This window comes from Buteo buteo, chromosome Z (genome assembly GCF_964188355.1).
Source record: "Buteo buteo chromosome Z, bButBut1.hap1.1, whole genome shotgun sequence".
In the NCBI taxonomy this organism is placed as follows: domain Eukaryota; kingdom Metazoa; phylum Chordata; class Aves; order Accipitriformes; family Accipitridae; genus Buteo; species Buteo buteo.
The window spans coordinates 53,140,276-53,158,354 of NC_134204.1; the positions used below are offsets into that span (position 1 = coordinate 53,140,276).

The following is an 18,079-nucleotide window of genomic DNA, read 5'->3' on the forward strand; positions in this document are numbered from 1 at the left end:
TTCTAGCCTTAGGATCTGATCTGGAAAACACTATGCACATACTTTACTTAGTGTTTGTGAGTCATCTATTGAAGTTAGACCTATGGAGGTGAGTGCTTCTAGGATTTGGCCTTTGGCAATGGTGAAGCAGCTCAAACTTGTGGAGGTGTTTTACAGCAGTTTTCTGCTGGCAACTCATTTTGGTCAGGTTAGATAAAATACCAGTCTGAGCCGCTCCAGGGTGTTCTGGTCCTCAGTTGCTGGTTGTTCTGATGATTTCCTTCTCCAAATGTAAGGCTTCACTTTGCTGGCACATGGTGCAGATGCCTCAGCCTGTCTTCCCTTTCAGATGAGCAGTTCTCTAGCCTCAAGTTACGTTTGCTTAGGCAGGATGAAGTAAAGCAGTGGAAAGGAAACAGATCCCATTCGCTTATCTCGGGAGCCTGAAGTTTCAGATTATTTGACAATGTCAGATAAAAATCTCTGTACATTCACACTGAAAGGGGATTTTGGACAGTTTCATAGATCTGGTTTCACATGCAGTTTTAAATATCAGGTAAAATTTTGAAAGCCAGTAGTGGGCTCATATACCAAAAGTCTCCCAGGGACTGTTGCAAATCCACATTAAGTTCCTGAGCACTAGAGTCTGCATTCAGTTGAAGGAAGTGTGGAGACCCTCAGATGAAGGTCAAGAGCTCAATTTCATCTTTCTAGGGCAGATAATAATTTATATTCAACTCTGCTTTGTGAAGTAACTGCAACAGATCCTTGTATGTGTATTACACGTGTCAGCGTGTGAGGTGAAGGAGCCTCGGGTGTGTTAACAGTGTTTTCTCATGTCAAATGCAGTACATCAAAAATCCCTTTCAAAACATAAGCAAGTTCCTTCCTAAAACTGTGTCAGCTTTGGGGGGTTTAGCCTATACCACTCTTCTTGGGAGGCTGTTCCAGAGCTGGATCCTCTGAAGGCTGGGAATTTTTTTCTGATTCTTACCCTAAATTTATTTATGGCCAACTATTACCAATTTGTTCTTAAGCCCACATTGTCCATTAGCTTAAGTAGCACTTCTCCATCACCGATGTCCCCCTTCAGTTCTCCCTTCTTCTGGCCAACACCAAGATGCATTTAGAGCGTGACTTTGCTGGGATAAACGAGTCAAACTTTTAAAGTCCTCTCTTGCGGTGTGGGTATTCCACCCATTTCAGCAACACCTGCCCTGAGCTTGGCTGAGCAGAGAGCCCCTGTGCTGGAGCAGTGTGGCAGCACCCAGTGCCAAAGGGATGGCATGGACAGCTGGGCAAGTAGTGAGGTATCGTGTGGCCACAGGCATTAGCTCAGGGTTTGCGGGGTGTTTCGCTTCTGAGCAGGCCTCATTTGGTTTGTGTCACTGTGAGGGATGAGGTGGGACCCCACGTTTCTTCGAGGGGCTGGATCCTCATCAGGTGTATATTATTCTCCAGGCACAGGTTTCTTTGCTTGTGTCAGTCATGACCCAGTATTGGGTTGTGCATCAGGTGCTGCGCTTACCTGTTCTTGAATTACTGCTTGCTGCCATTGCTAAACTCAGTTCGTGTCTTTGACACGTTCCTCTGGCTTTACACCTGTGTATCAGGAACAGGAACCACTGCTCACTTCAAGATAGCACTTGAAAAAGTAGTGTTTTGCCAGGCAGGCCAGCATTTTGCTTCAAACATGACCCTTTTTATGAACTCTTTTGTTTGTTTGTTTCCAAAATGGAAATTATTACTGCAAGAGTCTCAATTTATTGCAGAAATTATTGAGCACATTGACACATTTTAATAGGACAGATTTCAGAGTATCATAGTGCAGATACGAGAGTTGCATCTGGCCTTACATCTCGTTCTTTGCCAGCAGGGTAGTCCCTACTGTACTGCCATGCTAATCAGCTCTGGACTTCATTGGGATCATTGTGTGGGTTTCAGTTTCACAAAAGGATTTGCTGACTTGGCTTTTTAGCTATGAAGTAACTTGACAGTGCACATTTCCAAAACAAAAGACTGACACCTAGAATCTAGATGGAAGCAAATTTAGAAACACATGTACACTACTTAAGGAGAAAAATATGTGCTGTGACTGAAATCCATAGAGCCATTGAAATTATTTATTCATTGCTTTTGACTTCCACTTCAGAACTAGCTAATGAAATTTCTCCAGCTTTTAAGGTTAGACTGAGAATGGTGGTGGTGGTGGGTATTTATTATTTAAAACTACTCTTGTCTATCCTAGGCTCATCTAATACTTGAATTGTTTGGGTTTGATTCTTTGTTCACATGGGTCAGACAAGACATAAGGAGTGTGGGGAGCCATCAGCCTCTGAAGCAGTCTCACACCATTTTTGTCAAACTTTCAATCAAGTGAGATGGCACATCATAAAATACTGTCTTAATTCAAGTGCTTTGTACTGTGTGTCATGAAAGTCGTAGGGCAGAGATGACAACACATGCCTTAATGTGTGTGCTTCCTTGCATATATGTATTCTTGCCGTTCTTCCTTCTTGCTCAGATCAATGAACAGACTGATTTGAGGATGCAGCCTCCACTAAACAGACTCTGAAATGTTGCAGTACATTCTTCATTGCCCAGTTATAGGGGGGACAGTCAATGTATAGCACTGAGATAAGGAGATACCGGCATTTTAAGGTCTGCCCTGGGGAAATCGCGAACACCAGCAATTCCCTTTGAAATCAAGGAGAGGTGCAGGTGCTTAGCAATTCTCTTGTGGTTTACCTTTTAAACAAATACTCTTCACAAAAACCTTTCACAGTTACCTTTAAGAGCAGAATCTCCACTGCCAGGTGCTTTCAGTTCCTCTCATTTTCCTGGTGGTTTCACATTACAGGGATTTGTGGAAACTGAGGAAGGTAAAGGTTGCAATCAGTCCTGTCTAGAAGCAAGCAAATGTAACTGTTATGCATGTACCCTTGGGGGTGTTTTTAAGTAAGTGGAGTGAAAGCTCCAAGGAAAGTGGTGTGAGCTTTTCACACATTACTTTTTATAGCATTCTTCTTAAAGTTACAATAAAATAAAAAGCTGTTCAAACATAAACATGTCTCCTTATTTTGTACAGGCTCTACCGAAGCAAGCTCTGCTTGCAGCCTCTTCCTGTTCTCTCCCCCATACTGGTGGGAGTGCAGGGGTGAGCAAGCAGCTGTGTGGGTGCTCAGCTCCTGGTTTGGGTGAGCTCACCACACCCAGAATTCTGGTATTTTCAATAATCTTGAGCTTAAGACACTGCTTGAAAAGGAAAAAATTAATATTGAGCCTTCCTTTTTAACTAGCGTCTTCCCTTACAACTTCATATAGTAGTACATAGTAGCTACGAAGCACTTCCCGCTTCCTTAGGATTTTAAAAGTATTGAAGCAAATTAAAAGCCTACATCCTGAAAAAAATGTTTAAGAACAGGTTTTTGTGGTCTCCTAAATTCCTGAGTCATATGTGAAAAACAGATCTTAGGCTGCTGCATTAATGTGTTGCAGTTAAACCTCACAAAAATCCTGTGAAGTAGATAATTTATTACTTCCATCTGAGAGATGCTGAGGCTGAGGCAAACTTGTCTACTGATTTGTGTCTTTCTGTTAGTGCCATATTAGTGACTTTCTGTTCCTGGTTGCACTCAGTTTCTTGACTATTGTTTTATCCCATATGAAGATGGAGAGGTAAATGCTGTATTTGTTTTCATGTTGTGGGCAAAGTGGGAAAAGATGAAGCAGGGTCTGGAAATAATAGAGGGGTAGGATACCTAGATGAGAAATGTTAATTAGCTTGCACAAGGCTCGTAGCCTTGCCCTCTCTTGTCAAAACTCTTGAGTCCTGCTATTCCTCTGGGCCATTGCTGCAGCACTGTAATAGGGAGGAAGAAAAAAACGCCCGTACTCTGGGAGGAATGAGAGGGCCAAACAGTTTAAGGATGCATGAGCTTTATCCCCATCTGCTGGCACAGAGCTGCAGTGGTTTTGGTTTCTTGTTGCGCTGATGACAGATAATGCAGTAACGCCCTGGAGGAGCGTGACTTCCCTTGCCTTCAGCACGACCTCGACGCTCGGAGCGGGGAGCCTGGGAAGGACGCGCCAGATGGGGAATCTGAAGCCTGCCTGCGCCCACCTCTGGCCGTGCAGGCAGCGGGGGTTATGAGAGAGCTCACCCCGCCTCTGCAGCCCATTCCCAGCCTTGTCTCCTCTGCTTAGATCGTGGACTTTCTGGGGCAGACACGGTCCTGTGCGGTACGTGGTGTGTTTGCCCTCGCTGGCCAGGGTAGTATGTACAGCTCCCAGGCTGGCTGGGGTTCCCAGGTGCCACAGTAAGAAATATTTGCTATCCTCGGTAGTGCTGTGTGTAAAAAAAAACAAACAAAACAAAACAAAAAAAGGGTGCTGCAGAGCAGTTTTGACTAAATGCTGTGGCTTACACTGGCAAAAATTGCATGGCATGGTAGTCTTCTTGTTCAAATATTGACTTGAGTGATGAGGGGTTTTTTATTAAAAGGTCTCGGTGTATTGCTGTAGGCTGAACTTCTTTTACCTCTGCTACTTAAAATCCTGTTTAGAGAAACATGACAGGCTAACAGCTGTTCAATCAACCTTCACTTCAGCAGTTGACTTTCAGGCACTCTGTTATGCAAGACTTATATCCTCTTAATAACAGTAACCTTGTGGACATTCAATGCGGATTGCATGTGGGTATCTGAAAGCAAGTTGAAAATGGCTTTGCCAATATTACAAGCAGAATATTAAAAAAAATAATCTTAAAATAGCACACAAAATACTAACATTTCCTGCACTCTCAAGTTGTCAGGACAGCATATGATTTTTTTCCACATTAAGAAAGGAGTTTCTTGAACAGTTCTGCAGCCGAATGCAGGGGCTGCACTATGCAAAACACTTCCCCTTCTCAAGGCAGCTTTTATTACAGCTGTATAAACGATGTGGTGGGTATACATGGCTAGAGGTGCACATCAGCAGGCAGCACAGGGGAGAAGCTCATGTGGGAGCTCTCTAGGGACAGCCAAAGCCACATACTGCGTGTGGTCCACGTTCCCTCCTCAAAGAGGCAGGTCTGCATTTTGCAAGCGAGCAGCTTGTCTCGGGTAAAACATCCTCCCTGGGCTGACACTTGATTTGTCTATATTTTGCTTACAGTGGCTGAGGAACCCAGGCCCCCAGCACGAGAAACGGACTCTCTTTGGAGACATGGTGTGCTTCTTGTTTATCACTCCGCTGGCAACTATCTCTGGCTGGTTGTGTCTACGAGGAGCAGTGGACCATCTGCACTTTAGTAGCAGGCTCGAAGCTGTTGGCCTCATTGCACTCACTGTTGCACTCTTCACCATTTACCTCTTTTGGACCCTCGTAAGTATTGGTTTTCTATTCAACTCACAGGAATAAGGGAAAGAACAAATCAGAAAATTAGTTACAGAGTGCTGTACAGCAGGTGGACAACTGTACAAAGCATTGCTTATGTTTACCTTCTGTACTGATAAATTTAAGTTAGATCTGCAAGAAACCTCTTGGTTCCACACCACTCAAGTCCTCTGGAAAACCAGAAGGATAGTTTGCCTTTGGGATCAGTAATTCCCAAATCCCAACCAGAAGGGACAGCAAGAGGGAGACAAGGAAGTAACATGGAGAAGTTCAAGACAGATGCTGCAGGAAGGAGTTTAATCAAAGATAATGTGCAAAGGGTAAAGGGACAGTGCACAAAAAAAGCTTTAAGTGAACAACCTGGCTGCCACAGAGGATTCAGATTTTATTCTAGTCCAACGTCTGGCCAATTTTACAATTTGAAAGCCTTGGATGTGGGTGCATCCCATGCTTTCCCCATTCCTTGTGCTTGTGGCACTGTGGGAAGTCCACAGCGCACCAGCCAGCGCACCAAGAGTTAGCCCAGCAGAAATGAAGGGAACTCAGAAGACAGCTGCCAGAATAAGTGCTTATCAACTTGTGGTCTAGCAGTTCACTGAAAACCCCAAGTTACTGTTGAGTTTGACATTTCACACCTCTAGCTCTGGTGGGGGAAGAGAACAGAACAGTGGATGCAGACATGGAGCATTCACACTAACAGGGTAATGCTTGTGCAATCGTGCAAGGCTGTGCTGCTGTGAGAGGAAGAGCTCATCTAAAGTGTGCTGCCCTGAGTGGGGGCAAGACCACCATGCCTGTCATGCTAGGACAGCCACTAATCCCACAGGGCCAGTGCCCAGCTCTCCCCCTCAGGGGGTATGGCCACTCACTGTATGGCTGACCCCTTCCAGCAGTTTTTGACCAGTGTAAGCTGCTGAGGTGGCACTTTTATAACTGCATTAGTAGAGCTAGCCCACAGCAAGAAACCCCTATGCTGAGCCCAGAGTAAGCTTGGAGAAGGGGAGGTGAGGGGAAACACAAAAACCCCACAGTACTTAACAACTAGGTCCAAGAAAGCTATGAAAGGTGACATCTCATTTACTCCATTCATAATGGTGAAACCCTGCCTCTTCCATAGAATAATGCAGGCTAATTTTAGTAGCACACAGCAGTAGGGAAAGCTCAGAGTTTTGCCTCAGCCTCCTGCAGTTTCTGTTGTTTCTGCTTCCATTTTCTGTGAAGCAGCAGCATTCCCCTTTGACAGGATGGCCATTTACTCCTGCAGTGAGGTGGCACTTCTATTTCCTGCACTACTGTGTGTAGACCTGTGTGTCAGGTATTTAAGCAAAGGTCGTTCAAATTTCCTTTGTGTATGACTGTCTTAGAAACCCAAATGCTGTGCAATTTATCTAATATACATAATTCACAAGCACCAAAAGAGTTGGAAGTTGGAAAGGGTAGTCTGGCTAAGTAGTTGGATTTAATTACCCATGACACATGGACATATCTGACTTTGCTCATTAAGATTTCTACAGCATCTCAGCTGTAGTCCCTAACACCATCTATTGCATTTGGATTGTAAGCGGTAAACGTGTTCTATTCACTTTATAAATTTTACCCCTTCAAAAGTATACAGAGAAATGTGTTACTGGCACTTGAAGAATACAGCGATAGTGAGCCTGATGTAAATGCATATCGTGGTTGACTTAATTGAAATACAGTACCTTTAGTGTCCACTGATTTGTGGAAGATGTAATTCCACTCTAATCTATTATTCAGACCAGCAGGGTGTGGATGGGCTAATGAAGCTAATGTTTATCAGGGAAGGGCAAGGCAGGCAGCCTTTCAGGGCACAGTAATCCTCCCGTTCAGCATGGACTTAATTCAGTGCGCAGAGCAGAGAGACATGACGGGAAGGACTCTCAGGCTTTCTTCACAGCATAGAAGGTGCCCTCATTGTCCTCACAGTATTGGTACTGGATGGAAGAGTTTTGAGGAGGTTTAAGTATATCTGCAGATTAAGTCAATAGGCTTGAGCAACAGTGTTTTCACACACTTTCTCACAGGGCAGATTTGCAAAGTCGAGGTAGAGATTTAAAGCAACTACTTTACAAATGGCACTGAGCACCATACACGTGGAAGACATGCCCCCTCTCCGCTCAGCAGCCTGAGACCCATCAGTCATGCAGGAAAGCCCCAGCCTGCATTTGCCTTGGGGAGGCTCCACCCTCCCCTTGCCATGCAGCAAGGAATGGACCCAACACAGAAATGCTAACCCCATTAAGTGCTTCAGCAGCACCTGCCTTTTAATTTTCAGAAATTGGAGAATCTTGTACTGCTTGCTTAGTTATGCAAGGGAATATACTGAGTGCTGTGGGGTAAACTACACACAACATGCGATATAATGCTCCTTTAGGTCCTGGGAAAATTAAGAAAACTAAAACTTCCTTTTACTTCCAATAAATCAGCTTATTTTCTCTGGAGGCAAAAGCTGGCATACAGATTATTTACATACCACAGTTACCCCAGTGAGCAGAGAACAGAGAGATGCTATTTTTAGCATCTAAGAAGCTATTTTATCCCTTCCCTTAAAACAGCCAAGTTCTCCATAAAATGCTATTGGTTTTCGTCTTCATTTTATCACTGTAACTGATGTATGTACACCAAAAAGCCTGCTACTCCCAAGAAGAAACCTTCAGACACAAAATAGAGATTGCTATTTAAACTAAGAATACAGGGCCATGCTTTCTCTTGCATGCAGGTAATCTTGACTCCTGTAAGATCAAGTAGCAGGCTGGAGTACAACAGGATTTGGCCCTATAGCTTCCAGTATAACATAACTGCTGGTTTAAAACAAAGGCTGTTCCAAATTAATTCAGAGTGAGTTAGAAAGATAGACACCCCCCTTGCTATCCTATTGAAGAGGGGAACAAAGGAGTTTAGTGTGCCAAGGACCAATCTAAATCTGGCCTTTGCTCAGCATTGCAAGAGTTTTGCATCCAGTGTAACAGCTTAGGTTGAGTAACTGTGGCTCTACTGAAATTCAGTAGCTGACATCACTTGGAAACTGCCTCCAGGCAAGAACCCATTGTAAACAAGCTGTCAAACTTAACTAGGATATCCTATGAAAATGCCTTAAACAAGCAGTTAAGGCCTGGCTTAACAATGCAGTTCCTCAAAGAATCTCCTGTGGTGCTACTTGAAAACTCAACCTAAACTCTACCTCACTCCTCTGAAGCAGTCACTGCATTTTGCATGGCATTCGTTTTTGCAAGGTGGTTTTCTCCCCCCCCCGCCCCCATGATTTTTGCTGATGCTGCAGTGCCTTTTTAAAAGGGACTTCTCATGTTCTTTCATATACAATGTTCCACAGAAACAAAGATGCAGACTGCTTTACCTTCAGGGAGAGCAGAGGAGATTGAAAGGTGGGGAATGAATTCATCTCTTGGAACAACTGTCTTTGGGCAACTCCTTAGTGAACAAAAGCTCTATAAGTTTCCCTCGTTAATAGCAGACAGCTGTATAAAGATCCAGTAAAAAAACTCAGAAAGTCTTTTTTTGTCCCTAGTAGGATTTTATAGAAGGGTAAATAATTTATTTAGTTAAAAGCACTCTTTCTGCAATAAGGAAAGCGTTCTGAAGGATACATTCATAGGCATGTATATTACTTAATATCCCTCCATACCTCACTGGCAGCCAGCCTGTCATTGCTGTAGGGGTAGCAAAGTAAGCAGCACAGCCCCTTTTGACAGCAGCACGCACAGCCACTTCTCTACGGAGTCAGCAGCGTCTCACACCCACTTGCGCAGACCAAGCACGTTACCTCTAGCCTTTATGGCACCCTTTGCCATCTGAATAGCACAGACCTACAGAAGTGGCACAGGTGCATAAAAATCAGTAACAAATGACCAGCTGCACATGAAGACAGAACAGCTAACAAGAAGAGGTTCCTCCTGTGCTCACTGCATGGGTCCCTCCTGCCCACAGCTCCAGAACACAATAATTGTCATGTGGCACATTTCACCCCAAAGGTCCCAAGCCAGTTTACAGGTTGGGGTTTTTTTGTTGGTTTTTTGTTTGTTTGTTTTTAAACTGCACATGTACATCATCTTATACAGACATAACTCTCACTACGCTTAGCTGTCACTAAAATAAGCAGTAAACTATTTCAAAAAAATACAGGGCCAAGCTATCTTGTATAGCTATAGCAGTCAGTCATTTCTCTTCCACTATCAGCAGAACCACACTAAGGTTGAAACTGGTTAGCAGATAACAACAAAAAAAATTCGAAAACAATCTAAACTGAGATACACACATGTTGGCTGATGGCTCACACTCACCTTGTTGCATCTGCGCAATCTTGAATTTCATGCATTCAGCAATAAAGCATTACAAGGTAGAACATACAACTCTGTCAGTTTTTGCACACAGCTTAAAGCTACCTGCAAGCCTTCACCATCCAGCCAGTTACATTATTTGTCAGTTTAACAACTTGCAGCATGATAGTACCCCAAACTCATTCTCATTGTAAGTGGCTGCCAATGATTCTAGCTCTTGGGAAGGACAGAGGCAGAATGTCTGATTTTTCAGACAAGGTAGGGCACAGGCTGCTTTTCTTCTCTCCTGTGGCAACTTAGGGAACAAGCCATCTATGTAGTAGGTCTCATCTTTGCCCACCACTTCTTGCTCATTTTTATCCCACCCCATTAGGCTGCTTATCAGCTTTTTGTTCCACTAGAAGGCATTTCCCCCCAAAACCCAACTGATTCCTTGGAGGACCCCAGTGACTCTAAACACAGTGCATCTCTCTTCTCTCCCCAGGTATCCTTTAGGTATCACTGTAGATTATACAACGAATGGCGTCAGACCAATCAGCGGGTGATGCTCCTAACCCCAAAGTCTGCCAACATCCTCTCCAACCAGCAGTCCCTGCTGGGCCTGCAGTCCCTCAAGAGGAACTCAAAGGAGACAATCGTTTGATTTGGGCAGTTCTACACAGGGGCCATGCACTAAAAATATTTTCCTCAAACTCACTGGGGACACACACTGCCCAGAACCCAGGAGTGTGCTATTCTGATTTACAAGCTCTTTGCAGAGTAATAAATCACTGTTTGAATTCAAATCATGGATGCTGCAATCATATGATATTTGCTAAGCTGCCAAACTTATTTAGCAGATACTGTATGGAATTCTACAAGCTCATGTTAATACTTGCATCATCAAGTGATGCTAACTTTTTTATTGTTTAAAATATTAAACTCTGATAATCAACAATGCAAAACAGGTTTAAAAAGTGCTTTTGTTTTTATCATTTCCTGATTGTACAGTGTTATTTCTTTAGGTAGCTAGACAGTAACCAGTGCTGTTTTTTCTTTCCTAAAGCACAGCAATGGCATTCCCCCAGTTGATTTTATTTGAAGGTCCTTTATACCAATATTTTGGATTATTAAAATTTGTGTGTAATGAGTTCTACAAATTGGCATATTATTTAAATGCTATAAAGTGATTAAAAAAATTATCTCTGTTTCCTATTTGGCAGGAAAGCTCTGATAGGAAAACTCTTCAGTAATAAATCTAGCATGTGCAAAACAAAGAAATGACACAAATTGCAGTAATCTTCCTACTCAAAAGTATTCTAATACGTAGCACTCAGGAAAAAAAATTGTACGTTTTCCACTCAGAAGCAACAAATTAAGCATGACATTCTGCACTGAAGTGCACATTCTGCTGGTGTGAATTCAAACTTAGCCAATTTACTCTGCATTTACACCAAGCTGAACTTAACCCTAATTGTAAGACTTTATTTTTGTAAGGAAAACTCTGCATACATAATGAATGAGATCATTAGACATGTTTTAGGAAGTAGGAACTTGTCTTGCATAAAAATTAGCATTATGTTAAAGCTGCAGAATTTTCAGCTTGACAGGTAGATTTAGCACAGTGTATGTAAACCCTGACTTCTCAGTGTAGCATTGTAACTAAGGCTCTTTTTTAAAAATGCCATGATGACCAAACTGAATTTGGAGTGTAAAGACTAGACTTTATTCCTGGGTGGCATTATCTATTTCCCCTTGGTTTTATGCCCAATTCATTCAGCAATTCTTCACTCTCAGAAGAGACACACACTTATGTAGAGAGACTTTATGTTAAAGAACTACACAAAATTTCATTAACAAATGCTGCTAGAATTAGAAATTGATATATAGCCTTTTGAACAGATGAATTTTCTAGAAATGTGTGTAGACGGCAATGCCACTATGTGCTTTGTTTTATAAACTATGCAGGAACTGAAAATAAAAAGGAACACCTAGCAAAAGGCTAGTAATTTTAATTCAGATAGTTCAAGGTATTATGGGTGTTTACCATCAGACAAGAGCTTATCTGATGTTGTGTGTGCTCTATAGGAGAAGAAGCTTAGTATACAAAACCAAATCTGTTATCTTTTTTTATTCTGTCTTTGAACCAGTCTAGCTGTAGTCATGTTATTTAACAACATTGTTTATAACTGTCAATTTCATGGGGATAAAAGAATCAACTACCTATATAAAGCAACAGCAGCCTCATTCCAACATAAAACTTTTGTTTCACAACAAGCCAAGATGTGTAAGAAAATCATGAACCTGCAGATCTATATTCATTAGTCTGACAGTAAGGTTGGGATTGGTTATATGTTTGGCAGTGAATACCTGCTTCTCTTCCAGAGAAAACTGCACAAGATTCTGAAGACATGGCTATCCCAATCTCTGTGATGGCCTAAAACCTGTAGTGCTTTTTTTAAAACCATCTTCTCAAAAGCAGCTATCTGCATAGAAGACTGAACATGCACGTAAGCAGAGTTCCGGGTTAAAAGAAAACCTGCTATCCAAGGGTGTGGAAATAAAACAAGTCTAGCTGGGTCCGGACACTGTCAGACAGTGTTTTAATACCTATATATTTGCTTTAGGTAAGCTTTCTTCAGAATTTTGTTCCTACTTTGTGTTAAGTACTTATTCTTGGTTTTGTTTCATGAAACAAAAAATTAGGATGATATGGAATTAAGTAGTAACTAGGAAAACAATTACTGAAATCAAGCTGCAAGGTATATGCAGACGGATCAGCATAGTGACTTGGCCTACCTCATCTGTGTTATTTCAGATTTCATTTTTTGTTTAAAGGCAGCTTATTTAATCTGAAGGCATATTGAAGCAGCCAGAGAGAAAGTATGGTCCAGTTTAGCAAATACATTGCCACTCCATTTTCTCTGCTTTGATGCACAAGTAGAGCAAAACTGACTGGTGAAGTCACTAGCAATAGTCTCCCATGCATTTTCTTGAGAAAAAAATGCCAGAAAAGAACCAGTCACACACTTACCCTTTTGCATTAAACCCATGGAAAAAAGCATGCTTCATGTTCTTCCTTGTTTCTCCTAAAACATAAGAACAGGAAGGTGGGTGATACTAATTCTTATTCCCACTTCTGTTCTGAACTAAAGAGTTGCAGACAGAAGGCCCCTCCTGACAAGTATTGCTTTTTCTTCCGCTAGTTGAGGCTGTTGCTGCCACACCAAGTCCAAATTTCAATTAACAATTTTAAAACTGGATCATTACAGCAAATATTCTACAACAGCAGCAATACTCATTTTTGTCTGAATAGATGTGAAAGACAAAATTAACTGCAGCAGTAGCTACAGCTAGCAAAGCTCCTGGCAGTACAATGATATATTTGTTATGCTATCCTTAAAGAGTTCCCAGTTAAGCAAAAGTAAAAGTTAACTAATGAAAGGATGGGGGAGGGTTTTTTTCTTTTTTTAAATAATGTCACTCAATTTCCTTCTTAGCAACCTTATGCTTTCTTCTCATGCAGCTGGCTTTGCCATTTACATTCCTTTTCCTTTAAGAAATTATATAGAAGGAGCAGTATTCAAATCAGTATTTTGAGCTGCAAGTGTTAAAAGCAGCAGCAAGTTAAGCCACCCAAAAAGAATGTTGTAAGAAGCTACAGACATAATACAGTTTTGTTCCTTCCTTTCACATCCTGCTTGCTGATGATAGAGATTGCCATCCTAAGTGTAGAGTTAAACCCACACAGGGTCCACTACAATTCAGTATGAGTGCAATGAAAAGTGAGGAAGTTTTACCTCTACACAGCCTTCTCCCTGCAAGACTAGTCTTATCACATTACATAAAACAACAAACAAGACAAAATTTAGGTAAGGTTAAGCAGTGGTATTTGACAAAATGACAATGCTGAAAAGGTACGAAATTCAACAGCAGGAAACTATGCAACTCCTCACTTCCTATTGTAGTGAGGAGAATAAAACAGGAAGCAGCAGTATAAACCATTAAGAAGAGGGAAAACCACATTCAATGGATAGAAGAAACTGATACAGAAGGACGTAACTGAAGATTTAGAAATAACATAGCCTTCTGTTCAGCTGGAAGTAAGTCACAGCACAAGTAGGATTACAGATGCTTCAGGCTGGGTTTTTTTGCTTTTTTTCTTTACTCAACTGTACAGTTCTGCCACACTGAGACATCAAACTGTCATTTACATTTTTTATTAAAAAAAGCTTTGCATCAGTTTCAGAGTAGGAAGTCACATGGGGCAATGTCAGAACTTAGTACATAAAGGGAATCAGAGCCAGTAGATACAACTAGCCTTTGATGCGATGGATGCTGTCAGAAAGAGATACAAAAAGCTACTGGGAGAAACATGCACTAAAAGAGAGCTAAAAAAGCTCTCCCTCAAATGAAGGTAAGCTTAAAAAACCCCACATTAATAACTGAGCTCTTCATCTGTTATTAGCTTCATTTAACACACAGCTAGTTAATCAAATAAGAATTTTCCTTGCAAGCAGATTTGAGTATTGCCTATTTACTGCCAAATACTGGTTTGGGGTATTCAAAAGTATCTTTAAAAACTGTTAGACAATGCAAAATGTACAACATAGGCCCCTAGCTTTATAAATACCTAGTAGGCCCACAAAACAAGCAAGCCTACAGTATGAGTATATAGTATGTAATGTAACTGATGACACCACCTGCATACCAAATCATTGCTGTTATTCCACATTTCAAATTTAATTTCCACATGCATTTCCACATAAGAAAGCTTTTTCAAAAAATCAAGAGTTATACCTCTCGACGGCTGCCATGTCTGTTAGTACTTGTGATTGCTTTCAGTTCTTAAATTTTTTACTGACAGCCTCTTACACCTCATAGCAATGCTACGTTTTTCCTCCCTTTGATGTTGAAAGGTTATAGAACTCATTGTGATTTTTTTTTTCAATTCAATCTTAAGTGTACAAAATACTTTTCCAATAAAGCTTGTTAAAATACAGAATCAATGTTGACATTCTATCTACAACATCCCATTACAAACAACAAAACCACACCACCTTCAGAAACAAAATGCTACAGTTGCAGAGAAAACCAACATCACAGTTTCATTCCATGACTTACATTATGGAGAATGTCAGACTTGCTTGCCAATAATCTTTTCTGTTCATAAAATGCAACAGTCAAACCAGCTATGAAAATTCACATCCAAGAGTTAATTGATAACTGTGGGAAAATCCTATCAAACAATCAGCTTATGCTGAAATGTGCCTTTATTGATGCCACCAAATTTAACTTTTCTTTCTTCAGGGTTAATCAGAGAACAAGTCCTGTATTTACGCAAACCCATAAAAGGAAACCAGAGGAGAGCAGCAAAGTACTCAGAGCAATAAATGCACACCAAGCAAAACCTGAGATAAAATAGCTAACTTTTGACATAATCCTATGATGGATCTAGTTGAATATTAGAAATAATTAAGTGCCCCAGTGTTTCCTTGAGGTTAACCATCATACCAGGAAAGGCTAAATAAGCATTCACATCCATCAGACATAGCCTCCCTTCCCTTTATAAATATCACCAGTTAGTACTAGTTGTCCTGTTTGGGACAAGAGCTTTAAAGAGCTTTTATTCCCCATCAACTACTTACTTTCTTTGCCTGGAGAAAAATACTTCATAGTCAATTACAATGCAACCATTTCTGCAAAAACAGCAGTCTTTTTTCTACTGCAAGTACCTATACTGCTTACAGTGCAGTACCAATATAAAGGGCACTGTTTCACAGATTTGGAGTTTCCCCATAAAACATCTTTTTCACTCCAGAAACCCTCAGATTTGTATCAAAATGATACACTGATAAGACATTCAAATTTCTCCATGAAAATTTAAGACCAACATTTAAAATTGCTTTTTTTACAGAAGCAGACAAATTAATAATTAGCAGGTCTTGAATAGAAAAGGTATTTACATTATTTACATGTACATTTCTCTTTCTATATTTTGCTGTCTGCTTGGGCAAATATGATGTATGTATATGCAGCAGGGATAAAGAAGTCATAGGCATAACACAATTTGTAGCATCGAGCTACAGTTGACTATGCTGTGCAAAGTAATTTGTACCACAGGGCTGCCATTGATTACACTGGGGTTTATTAATGAACTTGTCCACTATAAACAAAGAATACAGTTTACAGGTTTGCTACTTTTGCTGTGAACAGACCCCAAAATCAACTATAGAAATAGGACCAGCTGACAGGAATGCATACGTTGCCTCAAGAGTGTTCATCATACAATACTAGTGCTCTACAAGTCAAACCACTTGTTTCCTAAACAGATTCTTACATTCATTCCTGTGAAAATCAGAGTACTTGAGCAGATACATTTCTCATAAAGTATTTGCCTAGTTGCAAGCAGTAAGTTACTAAACAGTTTTCACCTTCCAGGATGATAAAATTTCTATCTCTTGTCAACTGTGTAACAGGTCAGTATCAGAGAATGATAATCTGTATCTGTTGCCAATTCCAGAAAGGACTGAATGTACCTAAAAATAAATCTTCACATATTACTATAACAGTAGTAATAAAAAGACCTGCCAAAATTTTAATGACAAGTAGAACACGTCTACAGAGCTAAGTGGGGTATTGTTTGCTTCTTCTCTGGCTCATTACCTGACTAACAACCTCCAGAAAACATGAACACATTTCATGTAACATTGCATATAGCCATTTTTCAGCGGTCAGCTACCTTTACCAAATCCACCAGTGTGCCTTCTCTCACCGAGACTGATGTAGACTATGGCAGTAAACACAACAGCCAAGGCAGTGTATATTGAATGCAGCTCCAGACTAATTGGAACAAGAGCTCTCATAGACATTGTGTGACAGAGGAGAAAAAAATTAGTATTGCTTTTGCTGTATACAGTAGCACAACACATACACCTTCACAACCTTGAGGCTGGTGTTTTTCAGTACACCAAAGGCCCACCCTACCTTGGAGTAAACAAAATGCACTTCTGGACTTCAGCGTGGGAAGATGGGGAAGAGGTAGGAAAACAGAAGCTGTTCTGTTCGACAAAGCAGAAACTTTCAAAAATTATTATGGCACTCACAGGGAACTGTAAGCAGTTTTGGATTTTTTACTTTTCTTAAAAATATATGAATAGTAAGATCTCCACCTGGTGGTAGGATGTTTCACTCTGAAGGTTAGAGTGAACACACATGCGCACACACACTCCCCAGAAGGGTCATTTGTGTTTCCCAGCACTCTTTATCCTAGTTTACAGAAATACAACAGCAAAATAATTTTTCTAAAATCAACATTTCTCCCATTAGTTTCAAGTAGCAGCTCATAGCTACACATTCATGTAAGAGTTACAGCCCTGTTCATCATCCTGGTGACAAAAAACAGGCTCTACAAAAGCTATAACCAAGAATGCTTGATTATACTGGCAGGTTCCTACTATGAATTAGGTATCCGATTCTTACATGCAAAGTATTTTTCTTTACTACTGATTGGAGAGATTAACAGTCCTATCTAACCGGCCCAATCAAGTCGTTACTGGAATACATTGCTAGCCTGCGCTATTAGTTTTGAAAACAAACAAGAAATGGAATTAACTGTTTCCTAAAACATATGTATTCATTTATATGGTGTATGCCTACAGGTATCTGAAACTACAATGAATAGAAAGCCATTATTCCTACAGATCAAATTGAGGAGTATTCAGAATGTTACAGGATACAGTCATGCTTAAAAGACATGAAAATATTTATACTATGTAAACATTCAAATATAAACAGGAAATTAAATCAAGTATTACATTGTGGTTTCATGCAGTTGTTTAAGCCAGCATTACTGTCAAAAGAAGCAGTCCCCTAATCTTCATCCATCTGCATCTGGCACAAGGTTGAGATATCACCATGTAGTTCACCAGAAAAGGGAACTTATCCAAGACAAAAGGCATGTTAAAAGTCTTAAATTTGTCATGAGACTAATGCTAGAAAAAAGCCCAAATCAAATTCCAAAATTCCAGCCATGCATTTGAAAATAATTCCAGACAAAGATACTATTTACAGTGTTTCTAAATTTCTATTTATGTTATTGTGCAATGCTTAAACTGCTCAGTCTGGTATTTGTATGATGTAGTAAAAGCCAGTTCTGTAAGAATTAACATATGAGCAAAGATGATGCAGAAATAGTTATGCAACAGAGTTTGAATAAAGCTCTTAAGAATTAATTTTCCAAACATGAGGTTATGTAACCCATTATTCAGAAAAAGTCTTTATAAGTCAATTGCCACCATTCCACTTACGTTTCACCAGCTTCAAAGCCTATCAGTTCCAAATATTCAACACTCATTCAACTTTTAACTCAGTTCTAGGAAGAAACACTAGGAAGAAATTCCAAAAGCTTTACTTGATAACATCTT

General features: G+C 40.5%; 1 protein-coding gene across 3 annotated transcripts in view; it reads left to right on the forward strand.

Annotated features, from left to right (window-relative positions):
* Positions 1-14,932, forward strand: part of MARCHF3 (membrane associated ring-CH-type finger 3) — an 84,643-nt gene extending 69,711 nt beyond the window's left edge. For 2 of the 3 annotated variants that reach the window (XM_075020367.1, XM_075020368.1), the window contains 2 exons: positions 5,137-5,346; positions 10,159-14,929. In XM_075020367.1, coding sequence (XP_074876468.1) covers positions 5,137-5,346; positions 10,159-10,317 — 369 coding nt within the window. In that variant the 3' untranslated portion in view covers positions 10,318-14,929. Of the gene's footprint in view, positions 1-5,136; positions 5,347-10,158 lie in introns of all 3 variants that reach the window. The other variant, XM_075020369.1, reaches the window with a different exon arrangement.
* Positions 14,933-18,079: the final 3,147 nt, after the last annotated feature.